At 43.5% G+C, this 14,088-nt stretch overlaps 5 protein-coding genes across 5 annotated transcripts; 3 read left to right on the top strand and 2 right to left on the bottom strand.

Moving 5' to 3' along the window:
- The first annotated feature begins 71 nt into the window (after window positions 1-71).
- On the top strand, window positions 72-1,145 carry LOC108157595 (UPF0184 protein CG14818). The gene is made up of 2 exons (XM_017289726.2): window positions 72-257; window positions 309-1,145. Exons 1-2 carry the CDS (start codon window positions 179-181, stop codon window positions 524-526), a joined length of 297 nt encoding a protein of 98 aa, XP_017145215.1. The 5' UTR covers window positions 72-178; the 3' UTR covers window positions 527-1,145.
- Window positions 1,146-1,302: 157 nt separating this feature from the next.
- On the bottom strand, window positions 1,303-2,996 carry LOC108157578 (WD repeat-containing protein 18). Its single transcript, XM_017289702.1, has 2 exons — window positions 2,182-2,996; window positions 1,303-2,130 (listed from the first exon to the last, which is right to left on the bottom strand). Exons 1-2 carry the CDS (start codon window positions 2,947-2,949, stop codon window positions 1,426-1,428), a joined length of 1,473 nt encoding a protein of 490 aa, XP_017145191.1. The 5' UTR covers window positions 2,950-2,996; the 3' UTR covers window positions 1,303-1,425.
- A 930-nt stretch (window positions 2,997-3,926) lies between these two features.
- Window positions 3,927-5,141, top strand: LOC108164875 (ubiquitin-conjugating enzyme E2 G2). Its single transcript, XM_017300820.2, has 4 exons — window positions 3,927-4,163; window positions 4,339-4,420; window positions 4,490-4,749; window positions 4,814-5,141. The coding sequence occupies exons 1-4, from the start codon at window positions 4,121-4,123 to the stop codon at window positions 4,930-4,932; spliced, it is 504 nt and encodes a 167-aa protein (XP_017156309.1). The 5' UTR covers window positions 3,927-4,120; the 3' UTR covers window positions 4,933-5,141.
- Window positions 5,142-6,020: 879 nt separating this feature from the next.
- LOC108162375 (phosphatidylinositol 4,5-bisphosphate 5-phosphatase A) lies at window positions 6,021-8,565 on the bottom strand. The gene has a single exon (XM_017297093.2). It carries the CDS (start codon window positions 8,306-8,308, stop codon window positions 6,785-6,787), a length of 1,524 nt encoding a protein of 507 aa, XP_017152582.1. The 5' UTR covers window positions 8,309-8,565; the 3' UTR covers window positions 6,021-6,784.
- A 658-nt stretch (window positions 8,566-9,223) lies between these two features.
- Window positions 9,224-11,486, top strand: LOC108162367 (T-complex protein 1 subunit zeta-like). The gene is made up of 2 exons (XM_017297080.1): window positions 9,224-9,479; window positions 9,860-11,486. Exons 1-2 carry the CDS (start codon window positions 9,343-9,345, stop codon window positions 11,316-11,318), a joined length of 1,596 nt encoding a protein of 531 aa, XP_017152569.1. The 5' UTR covers window positions 9,224-9,342; the 3' UTR covers window positions 11,319-11,486.
- The last annotated feature ends 2,602 nt before the right edge of the window (window positions 11,487-14,088 follow it).

The following is a 14,088-nucleotide window of genomic DNA, read 5'->3' as shown; positions in this document are numbered from 1 at the left end:
AAGTGCACTGGAATACGAGCATTATTCGATACTGTATCGGTATATTTTTCTAGTATATCTATTCAGTGTTGAAAATCGAGAGAAAATGGCATTCAAGCTGCTGTCCCGTGACATTAAATCTCCATAGGAGAAATAAAAATAAATTTCATTTTGCAAAGGGGAAGCGCAGCTAAGGGATATGTCGCCCAAGAACAACCACGATCCCACCTCGTCCAGCGACCCGGGAAAAGCAAATGTGCAGGAGGCAGATCTACAAGGTTAGCTAAGTGAGATTGCACAGCATTGATAACCACAATGGCTTTTCTCAGAAATGGAAGATGTTAACCAGAGCCTGGATGCCCTCAGCTGCGCCTTGGACGCAGTTGAACAGCGCACCGATGACATCATGTCGCAGCTACGGGAGCTGCTAAGCTCCAATAGGGAGATCCGTCGCCAGCTCGCGGAGCAGAAGGACAAATCTGGCGATCAGGAGACTGCCGATGATGACATGAATGGACAGCCGAATAATGATAATGTATCGAAGTAAAGCTGATTTCCTATGTTTTGTTTGTACCTCTCTTCATTTGTATTAGACTGTTCGTCTTTTTTGTTTGTTTGTATGCATATATACGTAAACGTATAGCAATATTTGTTCGTATAATTATTAGCACCCGTATATATAAACTAGAATGTATGTGTATTTATACGAATAATGATGGAAGGATCAGGAGGATAGGGGATCGGGCCAATTGTTCCGATCCCTCGGTTCAGCGTATGATGACTTCTCGTCTTTTAAGAACTCAAACCTGAAAGTGAACTCGCCGTCGAGTAAGAAGCTTTTATCCGGAAATTTTGCGAAGTTACTTTCCACCTTAAGCAGTTCACGAAGACGAGTAATTGGGCCACTTGAAAATTAGTCAGAACATTGGAAGCGACGTTTCCTAGTTTCAAATTATCTAATCTTATGATTTATTTAGAGTGTACGATTATCCCACCACCGAAGTACAATCCGGCTGATGCATATACAAGAACATTTTCTTCATTAGAATCATTCTCCAATCTGGTAGACATAACTATTCCTTATGATATAGCATCTTTAGTACTCTCGTGTCTTCAAAATTCTAGATGGGGGCAGTTTTTCTTTAATAAACTGTGATATAAGAACAGTCCACACACAACATTCTGTTGGTCTATCTCTTATAGCCTCGAGATAGACGGACGAAGATAGATTCCTTCTATCTGCATAAATTTACACGATATTTAGCCCCGTACTCTTTGACACTGTTGCATAAAAATTGCAGCCTGAAAGTTAACAGCGGATAATTGAAAATGCACTGCCCATTTTGGGACAGCTGGTTTTTGATTTCTTTACAGTTTTCAGTTTTTCTTATTATATAGTAATGAGCTATAATCTAAGTAAACAAAAGGCACGGGTGGAGCCAACCACTAGTTCTTACGAGCTTTCTTGCGATTTCTCTGTGGAGGACCCTTACCGCTTTCCGAATGGTCTACCAAATACTTCGCCATGGTTTGAAGCACTTCCTCGTTTTTCTTTTTGAGTCGTCGGTTTTCGGCGATAAGTTTCTGTACTGCAGGGTCATTGGAATGGGCCTTATGAAAGTCTTCCTCGACCGCTAAAGCCACATCTTTATCTTTAACCTTGGAAGATTGCCGAGTTGACTTCAACGCCTCCTCGTCAAATTCAATATCATCGTCATCGGCGCCCAGATTTACGTGCTGCATTTTTTGTAATATTTTTTTATCCTCCGGACCCAAGTTACAGCTGTCAAAATTTAGCTTTGGTTTGGCACGTGCTTTGGGGTACTCGTTGGTGACGAGCAGCTCAATATAATCATTAGCATCCGGAGGCGTGATCATCCGCTTGAGACTGTTTGCGAATAATTGTGGCTGCTTGTGTTGCGGCTGGAAAATGGCGGGACTGAGAAGACGGATTCTCAGATTAGTGATCACGCCGTTCTGGGGAATACTCTTCATGAGCTGCCGACTCGTAACATCCCAAACGCAGACTTGCTTATCCTCACCGCCAGAGACCAACAGTTGGGCATTCATTGTCAGAGCCAAGGAGGTTATGGGTTTTCCAACCGTATGGCCGATAAAGGCCTGAGCATCGTCCTCCTCCAGATGGTATTCCTGCAATAAACCATGATTAGCCATGTTATTATTATTTTTGTAGTCACTCACCTTCATCCGTGGCGCTCTCCAATTGTGAAACACAAACGACTTGCCTTCGGCGGAGCCAACATAAATGCTGGTCTCCATCCTATTGACAACCACGCTGTGCAGTGCTATTGGGAACACAATGCTGAGGAGCATGATGCCACCGTTTAGATCATATACTTTGCAGCAGCGGTCTAGTGACACTGTGTATAAGTAGGAGCGAATGCCACCAATTCCAGTGTGCAGATCCGTCACAGCCAGGCCATGATCGTTAAAGCTGTACAGAGGCTCACTGCCTTCCTGGCTGCCGTTGTCTAGCGGTGCAACTGAGAAGGTGAGGTCCCAGACCAGAACGGCCCCATCTTTCCCGGCGCTGACAAAGCGCTCCCCATTGTCAGTGAAGCGCAGACAGGTTATGGCCTGGTAGTGTTTCGAGAGGGTGTTCAGCATGCGGCCAGTGCTCATGTGCCAGATATAAATGCTCTCCTGTATTCCAACTACCAGGTACGCGCCATCTGGAGTGAGGGCCATAGCATTGGCCTTGCCTGGCAACACAAATCGCAGGCTCGACATCTGCTCCTGCTTATTGATAGGCCAGACGTGGAGCAAAGGCTTAATTGTGTTGGCTGCCAGAACATAATTCAGCCCAATCATGGCCAGACTGTGGTGTTGGGCATTCCCGCCGCCCTTGTACTTCATTAGGTCGGTGCCAGTGCGCAGATCCTGGACGCTGCATGTTGTGTTTTCCTCGCTGCAGGCGCTGACGAATAAAGCTTCCACAGCATCTCCCATTTTCGGTGCACGTGCGAGCGATGATTGACAACCAGCAGTACGACCGCGGACTTATCCATAAAATATACCGTCCGACCCTCCGAAATATACCAAAATATACCGTCTCATTTGAAAAATATACCGTAAATATACTGACAAATTCAAGTTATATTTCACATATTCCTCGTTTTTGATATTCCGTGAAATATTACCAGCTATATAGAACATTTAGCCATGCCCACATAGTTTTATCCGATTAGTGAATCCATTTTCTAATTGATTGGTTTATCTTAAACACTTGCTTTTATTGCATTTTGCGTAAAAAAAAGGTTTTAGCGAGAAGCGTCAAACAAAAAAAAGAGAGTAATCGTTCTTATTGCTCAATTTGAATATTGCTCTATAAATTGCTCAGCCCTGCCCACGTAGTTTTATTCTTTTGATGAATACATTTTTTATAAGATAAACTACTTTTAAGTGCTCCCATTTATTGTATTTCGACTAAAACCAGGCTTAAACAAAAAAGTTCAACAAAAAATATTCGCAATGCTGTCACGTTAATGTTGGTGTTATTTGAAGACTTGTTGCTTGTCACCAGAGTATGGCCATTTGTATACCATATTTAGTTAATTTTATATAAAGATACTGTTTTAAAACGTAATTAATTCCACAATTCTATAATATCCTTTTATCATTTTTCCCAGCACTGCATATATTTCTCTCGCTGTCTCTGCATGCTTTTTCCATAAGACTGTTTTCGCTCGTAGCTAGACAAATTCTAATGTCATATGGCCATATAATTTACCAACCAACAAACACAAATTTATCGTTTAAGTGTTTTCAGACTAGTCTGGTCCTGAAGTGTAATGAAATACGAGTATTGGAGCTGGCCATCTGCTTAAGATGACTCATATTGTTCATAGCACTGTAAGTTAACAGAGAGCTAGTGCGACGCTGCACTGGCACTGTTTAGTTAACAGTGAATTAAAGCCTGGCAACCCTGCTGACGTAGTATAATTTTTTCTTGGGCAGACATTGACAAAAACACATACTTGTATTATATTTTATATAAATAAATATTACAAAGCTTATTTACTACGACGTGTTTGAATTGACGCCGTATCCGAGCTCTGATCGCTGCGCTTGTCGCAAAAGACGAAGACACCTGGACTGACTCAAGTGGAAAAGAAGGGCAATGGCTGGATCCGCACTTCGTCGCCTTATGGCGGAATACAAACGTAAGTGGGGCGGATGATGGTGCGTGAGCAGACGCGGGTGCGGGTGCGGGTGTTGGCGTTGATTATGTTGTCGTTGTTAGATCCGCCAAAGTCCAAATACTGCATAAGCCTGTGCCCTGCGTCTGCTGCAACAATTTTTTAATTTTGTTTATCAGCTGAATCACGTTTCTCATAGAGTTAACGCTGGACCCACCGGAAGGAATCGTAGCTGGTCCCGTTAGTGAAGACAACTTCTTCGAATGGGAGGCGTTAATTGCGTGAGTACTGGCTCTAGCCATCGTAGTGCCTTATCATTTATAGTTGTATCCATTATGTGCGCTTTGCAGTGGACCCGAGGGCACTTGCTTCGAGGGAGGCGTATTTCCCGCACGACTCGTTTTTCCACCCGACTACCCACTGAGTCCGCCAAAAATGAAATTCACTTGTGATATGTTCCATCCAAACATCTTTGCTGATGGCCGCGTTTGCATATCAATATTACATGCGCCCGGCGACGATCCCTTGGGCTACGAGCTGTCGGCCGAACGGTGGAGTCCAGTCCAAAGCGTGGAAAAGATCTTGCTTAGCGTGGTCAGCATGCTGGCGGGTGAGTAAAACTTCGTCGGCCCACGAATTGCCGCTGATCTTATGACTGTGGTTCTTACTGTTAGAACCCAACGACGAGAGTGGCGCCAATGTTGATGCGGCCATAATGTGGCGCGAGCGAAGGGAAGAGTTCAATAGTATCGCTCGACGTCTGGTGCGAAAAACACTCGGATTGGCAACATAAACCAGAGGTTCGGTCGCTACGAAACTAGATCCATCCTATCCAACAAATCCAACTATGAGCCGGGCGGAAAGTTGTGGGAAAGCCTCTACGATACAACTGTACCCTCAACCGATGACAACCTTTCACATTAGCAAGATTCAAGAAACATAGCAATAAAATCGGCTGTTAGCTACAAGCGGGCAACAGTTCATCCCGACTTAAGTATTGTATACACTATTGATGTTGATATTCGTATTTCGTACACCATCCTGCAATGTCCACCCGATTTAGTGGAGTTGGAATGCATGGTGGATGGTGGTTCGAGGTTTTGAGCACTATACACATAAATTTACATAAGTTGTTTATCGTATCACTCGGAAGCAGTATAAATATGTGTATATTGGGTCCTCTGCACAACAGTTTGTCGGACTTTTATTAATATTCACGATGTATGCACATACGTTTGTATGTATGTATTATCACGGAATTGTTCTGTGATCGCAATAATGCTGTATATCAGGAAGAGAATGGAACCTCTTTCCGGCTTGTCCATTGATGGGAACATAGCCTAAATCTAGTGGGAAAATCTAGTCTGACTTCTAGCCCTGAAGCACTACGAAAATCATGAATAAGCACATTATTTAGTAGCTTCACCCATTTATCTTTGCTACTTTTAATAAAAAAAAGAGACATGCGAATAGTCAATTAAAGCAGCAGTCAAGTTTGATCAATTTTAATATGCATATTTATGTACATAAAAACAAGACACATATGTACATATTTATATAGTGACTTGCAAAGGCCAAGGTAGGTACGTAAGGCATAGTAGGAAGTCTAAGATTCCGAATTTTTTGCAGAAGTTTTTTGAAAAAAAAAAAACAAATGTTTTAAGTTGAAATCCTTTACATTTTTGGTTTTAGTTTTATATGTTAATATATATATATATATATGTATATATACATATAACACGTTGCTTTAAATAAGTTTATATATCATTCAGAATAAAATACACTTAGGGAATGAATATTAAGAGATAGACACATGTGTATATGTTTGTACATAGTATGTTATATGTATGCACCTAGCAATAACAACTACATATACTCCACTGGAAATATTTGTTTACCCATTAATAATTTTGGGCGAATTCAACGTGCATATCTGACAGGGATATGTGTCACCATCATGCTCTATAGTTATGCCAGCTAGATAGTTGTGACAGGATATGTTTACGACACTCTACTAAGATGTTCAACTCAGCAGACGGGACGGTAAAGACGGTAACTGATGTCAGCAAGGGAATGTATGTAAGCTTTGTTTGTATGAATTCACTGCTCTTTTCATATTTTGTACGAGTCGAAAAGCCCAGCAGCGGCCGAAGCTGGCTGAATTTACTCTCTCAACCAAGTAGCTTTGGTCAACTGGGCTTTGTTTTCTAGCACATAGTGGGAGGGCGGGATGAGTTAGAGCAGCACGTGCTTGTTAGTATAATTATCCGCTATGAAATTGACAAACCGGTTCTAATTCCATGAAACTGCAATATAAATAGCGCAATGAATACAGTCATTCCAAATGGCCAAGCTGCAAGTACACGGACATTATTTGTTGGATTTTCTGTATAATTCTGTAACAATTTGTGTACATAAGTATAACTAAATGCTTGTAGGTATATGTACACGTCCTCTGCGGACACATATAGGGGTCATTGCAAAAAACATTGAACAAATATGTACATACATACTATATTAACAGGCAACCAACTAAACAGAATCACAAAATGACAATCATAACAAGAATGGATGCAGTTTATAGGACGAAACACACTCAGGTTGCTATTGGACTAAATAATAGTGACGTCCAGCGCCTCGGCTAGCTAGTCAACATTGTACTCAGTCCGATAAGGCGAACCGCGTCGTTTCTCAGCCACGAACACGTTGCTGATCCCCGACAGGCTGGTCACACCCCGCGATCCTGTGCTGCGGAAGTAGATGAGCAGGTACTGCTCACCATGCCGTAGCTCCACGTCGTCGGCAAAGTCGATGCGCACTTGCTCTCCGTTCGTCTCTTGCTGGCGCCGCAGACGCTGGCGATTCCGGTGATGGTGGCGGCCACGCCGATGCGGGGCAGGCGTATCGAAGTATTCGCGCTCGTTGTTCGAGTCCGATGAAGTTGGCGACTCAGCCTGGTTGACGTACTCATAGGCAGAGTAGTGCGCCAAGCTGGCATAGTCCATGGGGTATATGCCTATCCAGTCATGGGGACCTTCTTCGAACTCCGCCTGCTTGTGGTACTCCACGGTGTTCTCATCACCAATGCTCCACAACGAAATCGGGGAGAAATTCACACCTGGGGCACGAACATTCGGATACATCTTGATTGTAAAATCACTTGTGACCGGCTTGTGGTCGCTGATGTTGTAGACTGGGTGGGATTTGTACGAGCACTGTTCGATGGCCAGCTGCATGCCACGTTGACGGTTCGACGGCTGCACGGCGTACATGATGCGATCCGTCCAGGCGGGACGACGCTTCAAATCGTACTCGGAGGTGCCTTCCTTGTACTTAAACGTGGGTGGAAATGCAGGCATTCGTTCGTGCATCACTTGGAAAGCTTGCTGTGTGTGTTCCCGAACATGCAACAGCTGATCCCGCTTTATAAGAGTCTCGTGCTGGCTTTCATCGCGCAGAGCCTCCCTAACCTCTGTTGAGGAGTCGTTGCCCTGTAGCCGAAAGTTGAGATCACCGAACCAAAAGACATAATCGTGGTCGTATATCTCACGATAGTGTTTCACGTGATAATGGTGATTCTCCAGTATTTGTTTGTAATCATCGATCCGTTCATCTAGTTGATGGTCGTGGGCAGCCAAGTGGGCCACCACGAAGGCCAGTCCACATCCATACATTGTGAAACGAACACTCACCGCGCCCTTGTTACCCCAAATGCCGCCAAATCCAGTACGCGTGAACTCAGCCTCGATGTCATGCAGGTGCTCCACGTGAGGGCGCCGCACAAACATGGTCAGCAGCAGGCCCTGCATTTGCTCTGACTTCACCGACACATAGTTGTAGCTGCGCAGAAGCTCCTTTGCCTTGTGCGTCCACGGATCCTCCTTAAACAAGCTTAAAACCTGTTGCTGTGGCTGTGCATTTACCTCCTGCAGTCCAATGGCATATATGTCCGGCAAGTGCTTTTCCGAGATTGCAGCATCGCTTGCATCATCCAAGCTGAGCAGTTGGCGCAGTGATATGTTGTCCGGAAAGCGACTGCCTACATTCCAAGTGACCACATAAACGCGATAGGTTCCCAGCTGTTGGCGTGGGTTGCCAGCAGCAGCCGCCTCGGCGTCGTTTGTTCTCTCGGCACTGCACTCGGAGCTGCGGTCTTCATTGTGGCTCATTGTGAACAGAGATAGAAACCGAACAAAATACCTCCACTAAAATTTGTTGGGTGTACTATGCTACCTCTAAGCTTTAAATAGTGGATAATTAATTTGCGTCGCTGCACTATAAAGCCTACCACCTGCTGTTATGTGTGCAATCCGATTTCACGTTGAATTGGTTAGATTACAACAAAACAGCTTTTGTGACTTATGTGTTTACGTAGTATTTGTAGCTTATTAGTCAATTGTCATGGGTGTGAATATATTTGTTAATAGGAGAAAACGATATATATCGGGGTAGCTTAGCCTTGCCCGTTTTAAAAAATTATGAATAAGATTATAACTTTAATATATATTAGCTTTGGACTTGGAGGGCCAATCTAATAGCCTGTTGACACTGGGACTGAGGCATGTGTCTTTCCGGAGTCGCAGTTTTTTTTTACTTTAAGTACAGATAAGAAATGATACTCGTATAGAAACGATAAAAAATTCATGTCTTTTTTTCGTCACTAACCATACAGTATATAGATGTGTCAGTTCATACATGTCACAAATGAACTTTCTGCATACTCTCCCAGGGTGTTCGGTCTACCAGTTTAGCTGGGATCAGCGCTGGACAAACTAGACGCATATAACTCTCTCGCTCTCACTGCGTGCTTTTCCCATAGGGCTGTCTCTGTTTTTTCAGCTAGTCCAGCCTCAAAGTCTAATGTCATAAGGACATTACAATGTCACAAATAATGTCTCTATTTGATTGATAGCCGGGATATGTTATATGTATATATCCGAATAAGCTGGGAGCGTACGCAGAAAATACGTTTACATATTCTTGATATGAACTGGCACATCTATGTACTGTATGGTAAGTGGTAGCGGCGACTAGTTTAAAAACTATCGCATAACATACTTAAATGAAATCGTTTTTGGGCAAACAATCGGTTTTATCGTGTGGTCATACTGTTGTCTGCATTTTCGACTCAGCGTGTTGAAATTAGGAAATTTTCAATTAATTGTTCAATTTGTAAACGAAAACTAAATAAATAAATAACATAATGGCTTCGATCAGTTTGCTGAATCCCAAGGCCGAGTTCGCCCGTGCCGCTCAGGCTCTGTCCATCAACATCAGTGCCGCCAAAGGTCTGCAGGATGTGATGCGCACCAACCTGGGTCCCAAGGGAACAGTAAAAATGTAAGTACTGTCTTTATTACTGTGACATCCTAGCCACCAGAGTTTAAATTCATTAGCGACAGAACACAGTCGAAAAACATGCATTCAGAAACAGCTGCCGTGCCCCGTGATTTTTAAGGTTAGAAACGAACTCCAATAGCGGCATGCGTCATCGTGCCAGCTGACGGTACTGTAGAACCGCAGAACTAGCTTAAAGATTCACGGATTTCATAGATTATTACTGAAAATAATAAGATCAGAGAAACTAACATTTAGAGTCTAGGTCAAGGCAAGGGACAAAATGTTTCCCTTGCTATTAGCCGGATAGCGCAACTGTGGAAAGAGAAGTGACGCACGCGCTTAACGTACGCACACTAACAAAAATTTCTCGAATATTCTAGGTTGGTTTCTGGAGCCGGGGATATTAAAATAACCAAGGATGGCAATGTCCTGCTTCATGAAATGCAGATCCAGCATCCAACTTCTTCGATGATTGCCAGGGCCAGCACGGCCCAGGATGATTCCACTGGAGATGGCACCACCACTACAGTGATGCTGATTGGAGAGCTTCTCAAGCAGGCAGATATCTACTTGTCGGAGGGTCTGCATCCCCGCATCATGGCCGAGGGATTTGAGAAGGCCCGCGACAAGTCGCTGGAGGTCCTCGACAAGGTCAAAGTGCCCGTGCAAATCAACAAGAAGAATTTAGTGGAGATCGCAAACACCAGTCTGAAGACCAAAGTGCATCCCGCTCTGGCCGATTTGCTCACTGAGGTGTGTGTGGAAGCTGTTCTGACCATAGCTAACGATAAGAAGCCTGTTGATCTGCACATGGTTGAGCTGATGGAAATGCAGCACAAAACTGACACGGACACGCAGCTGGTGCGTGGACTGGTCATGGACCATGGCGCTCGCCATCCGGACATGCCCAAGCGGTTGGAGAATGTCTACATTCTCACCGCCAATGTCTCCCTGGAGTACGAGAAGGCTGAGGTCAATTCGGGATTCTTCTACAAGACGGCCGAGGAGCGGGAGGCGTTCGTCCGTGCGGAACGTGAATTTATAGATCAGCGTGTGAAGAAGGTGATTGAACTGAAACGGTCGGTGTGCGATGGCACAGACAAGACTTTCGTGTTGATCAACCAGAAGGGAATAGATCCTATTTCCTTAGATGCCCTTGCCAAGGAGGGAATTCTGGCTCTTCGTCGCGCCAAACGCCGTAATATGGAGCGCTTGGCTCTGGCTTGCGGCGGTACCGCCATGAACTCCTTTGACGATCTTCAAGAGGAGCATCTCGGCTACGCTGGTGTAGTTTACGAGCATGTCCTGGGTGAGAACAAGTACACATTTGTGGAAGACTGCAAAAATCCGCTTTCGGTCACCATTTTGATCAAGGGACCTAATAAGCACACCATTACTCAGATCAAGGATGCCATCCGTGATGGCCTGAGAGCCATCAACAACACAATTGCCGACAAAGTTCTAGTACCTGGCGCTGGCGCTTTCGAAGTGCGTGCCTACAACGAGCTGGTGGCATACAAAGACACCATCAAGGGCAAGGCGCGTCTGGCAGTGCAGGCCTTTGCTGATGCTCTGCTGGTGATACCCAAAACGCTAGCCGTTAACAGTGGATACGACGCCCAGGACACTATCGTGAAGCTTACCGTCGAGGATCGCTTGCACCCGGACTTGGTTGGGCTCGATCTGGCCACCGGTGAGCCCATGAAGCCCGTCGATATGGGTGTCTACGACAACTACATCGTCAAAAAGCAGATACTCAACTCCTGCTCCATAATTGCCAGCAATCTGCTGCTCGTCGACGAGGTAATGCGTGCGGGCATGACCAGCCTCAAGGGCTAATCCTCTCAGCCGACTCACTCGATTAATCAAGTAAATGCATAACTTATACCCGCGACTAAAACCACAAAAACAATTCAGAACTAAACAAAATTGAAATTGTACACGCGCTAGCTATTTTCAAAATGTTTCAGCGATTAAAAGTATTCACATATACACCATCATAATGCATTTCTAATTCTTTTATTAAGACTACTGTTTAATTAATACAAACATTGGCTTCAAATTAAAAGCTAATACTATAATTGAATAAAGTTTTTTTGTCATTTTCTATTTTGTTTAATGATTAATTAATACAAACCGTTGGTTTCAAATTATTATTATTGTTATATGTATAATGCTAAGTGAATAGCCGTATGGCCAAGTGGAGGCCAATTCGGGTCTGGCAGGTGATTGGGGTCGTGATAAATGTTAAGTCGGGTCTGGCGTTAAGTTGAGCTAAGTAAAGATGGCCAAGGTAGGGTCTTGCGGCGATTTTAAATAAATTTAGCGAGAACACGCCTGTCTCGTGGTAGGTATATTTCAGAGGTGGACTTTCTCTGATACAATTTTTATACTTTTTAATTTAACGGTGGAACCGAAAGTTTCTTTTGGCTCGTTTTTAAGCCAAACACTAATAAATAGTTAAAACAAAAAACTAACAGGATTTGGAGCTATAGCTACTGAGGCCTTGACTCGCCAGGGTTATTGTTTCAGTTTAAATGTAAATACATATGTTTTTAGTGCTAATACCTAATAGCTATGAATATTTATAGTGTTGATTATATTTGTGTAGGATTTTGGAACTTTCTGGAAATTCAAGAATTTTGTTAGCAATATATTGCATGGGGTCTGTATTATTGAACGTTGTGGATCTCTGTGAGGAGAGAGGGGGGCAATTGTGAATTATGTGGCGTATGTCTATGCGTGTTTCACGTAGTGAAACAATGGACATGTGTAGGGTATGGTTTTGTCTAGGTCTGTTTATAATAACTTGGTTTTTATACCCGACACTCAAAATGAGTATAGGGGTATATTAGATTTGTGGTGAAAGTGGATGTGTGTAACGTCCAGAAGGAATCGTTTCCGGTCCCATAAACTATATATATTCTTGATCAGCATCAATGTCCGTCCCTATGAGCGCCTAGTGTTCAGAGACTTCTGTGATATGTCTCCTCTACAAGTGTATTTCAAAACTTCGCCCCGCCCCTTCCGCCAACGCAAAGGACGAAAATCTGGGGCATCCACAAATCTCAGAGACTATTAAGGCTAGAGTAACCAAATTTGGTATCCGCACTTCTGTTAGATCTCACTATAAAACGTATATCTCAGAATTTCGCCCCCCCCCCCCCCCCCCCCCCCCTTACGCCCCCACAAAGGACGAAAATCTGTTCCATCCACAATATTGCACATTCGAGAAAACTAAAAACGCAGAATCATAGATAACGACCATATCTATCAGATTGCTGAATCTGGATCAGATCAAATAATTTGTATAGCCAAAAGGAACAAATCAATTTGCAGTGGCTACGCAGCGCCCGACGTCACGCTCAGACTGATTTTCTGTCTCTCTCGCACGCACTCTTTGTCGTGTCGTTTAATATTAGCGGCGTCTGCCGGAGGAGAGCCATACTGACATAGTATCGGGTATAACAGTATCGGTAACCTGCAGAAGCAGGGGAAAGAATTTGTGCTGTTCCCTTTCGCCCAGGAGGTGGAAAGGAAACTTAGATAACAGTCGGGAGAAAGAGAATAGAGAAAAAAAGAGGAAGCAACGGATTGACGGAGTATAAGAATAATGCTTCCCTAGAAACTGATACTTATTCTGGTATTTGTGAAAGTGACGAATCGGATATTGATAATGAAAATTCATTTTCAATAGAAATAGATGTAGAAGAAGGTTAATAATAAATTCTTTGTAACTTGAAAAACTTAAACATTTATCCCGCTTTAAGTATTAAGTTTAAATGTAAAAATATTAATATGTAAGAATTTTAATAGCATATTCTAGAATAATGGACTACGTGTTAAAAACCAATATTAGCGAATCTTTTATTTTATGGGCGTGGTCGGATCGGTCTAAAATTAAGATATATATAGTGACATATCTATAGTCCATGCTCCGCATACCCTTGTCTATGTCTATTACCCTGCACCCACAATACTATAAACAATCCGACACCCTCAGCTTCGAACCCCCATAAACAATCTCACGCTCGAAATGGACCACGCGTAGCCGATTGCAGGCAATGTAAACAAACACCCTAAACTAGAAGTTGAACATAAAACAATAGATGCCGCACTAGAATCCAGCCGCACCAGAATCACGCCACTCTTCAGAGATCAATTACTAATCGATTCTCAAGAACCGCGCCATCCTAGCTGACCAATCAGAGGCCCTATTCTCAGCCACCCCCAAGTAATGCAACACCGATCATACGCAGCGGAAGCCTTTCATCAAAAGCCGCCTTTCCCACATATCGATCGAGTCACGTACTCCATCTCCGAAGCCGAAGTCGAAGCCAACGCCTCCGAATCCAAATACGAATCCCAATCCGAGCATCATAATATAAATAGTCTACATCTAAGAAGGCGAGTCAGTTCTGTTCAAGACAAACGTCAATCGCGACACCGTCGGAGAATTAAACCAAAGTTAATTTCATTCCAGACATCGGACCTCAGTCATCGTCGGGGAAATAACTAACCAATGTACGCTAAGTTTAAGTGAAAGAATAAAACCTTTTTTAAAACTTAAACTGAAGTGTCGCATATTTAAATGGCGCAGTCGGTAGGA

Source organism: Drosophila miranda, chromosome XL, assembly GCF_003369915.1.
Source record: "Drosophila miranda strain MSH22 chromosome XL, D.miranda_PacBio2.1, whole genome shotgun sequence".
In the NCBI taxonomy this organism is placed as follows: Eukaryota; Metazoa; Arthropoda; class Insecta; order Diptera; family Drosophilidae; genus Drosophila; species Drosophila miranda.
Note: the sequence above shows the minus strand (reverse complement) of the source record. Positions and strands in the feature narration are given on the sequence as shown.

Coding starts and splice junctions, on each gene's coding strand:
- LOC108157595 (XM_017289726.2), top strand. CDS start 179: ATGTCGCCCAAGAACAACCACGATCCCACCTCGTCCAGCGACCCGGGA. Junction 258..308: donor GCAGGAGGCAGATCTACAAG/GTTAGCTAAGTG, acceptor GGCTTTTCTCAG/AAATGGAAGATGTTAACCAG.
- LOC108157578 (XM_017289702.1), bottom strand. CDS start 2,949: ATGGGAGATGCTGTGGAAGCTTTATTCGTCAGCGCCTGCAGCGAGGAA. Junction 2,131..2,181: donor GGAGAGCGCCACGGATGAAG/GTGAGTGACTAC, acceptor GGTTTATTGCAG/GAATACCATCTGGAGGAGGA.
- LOC108164875 (XM_017300820.2), top strand. CDS start 4,121: ATGGCTGGATCCGCACTTCGTCGCCTTATGGCGGAATACAAAC. Junction 4,421..4,489: donor GAATGGGAGGCGTTAATTGC/GTGAGTACTGGC, acceptor TGCGCTTTGCAG/TGGACCCGAGGGCACTTGCT. Junction 4,750..4,813: donor CGTGGTCAGCATGCTGGCGG/GTGAGTAAAACT, acceptor TCTTACTGTTAG/AACCCAACGACGAGAGTGGC.
- LOC108162375 (XM_017297093.2), bottom strand. CDS start 8,308: ATGAGCCACAATGAAGACCGCAGCTCCGAGTGCAGTGCCGAGAGAACA.
- LOC108162367 (XM_017297080.1), top strand. CDS start 9,343: ATGGCTTCGATCAGTTTGCTGAATCCCAAGGCCGAGTTCGCCCGTGCC. Junction 9,480..9,859: donor CCCAAGGGAACAGTAAAAAT/GTAAGTACTGTC, acceptor CGAATATTCTAG/GTTGGTTTCTGGAGCCGGGG.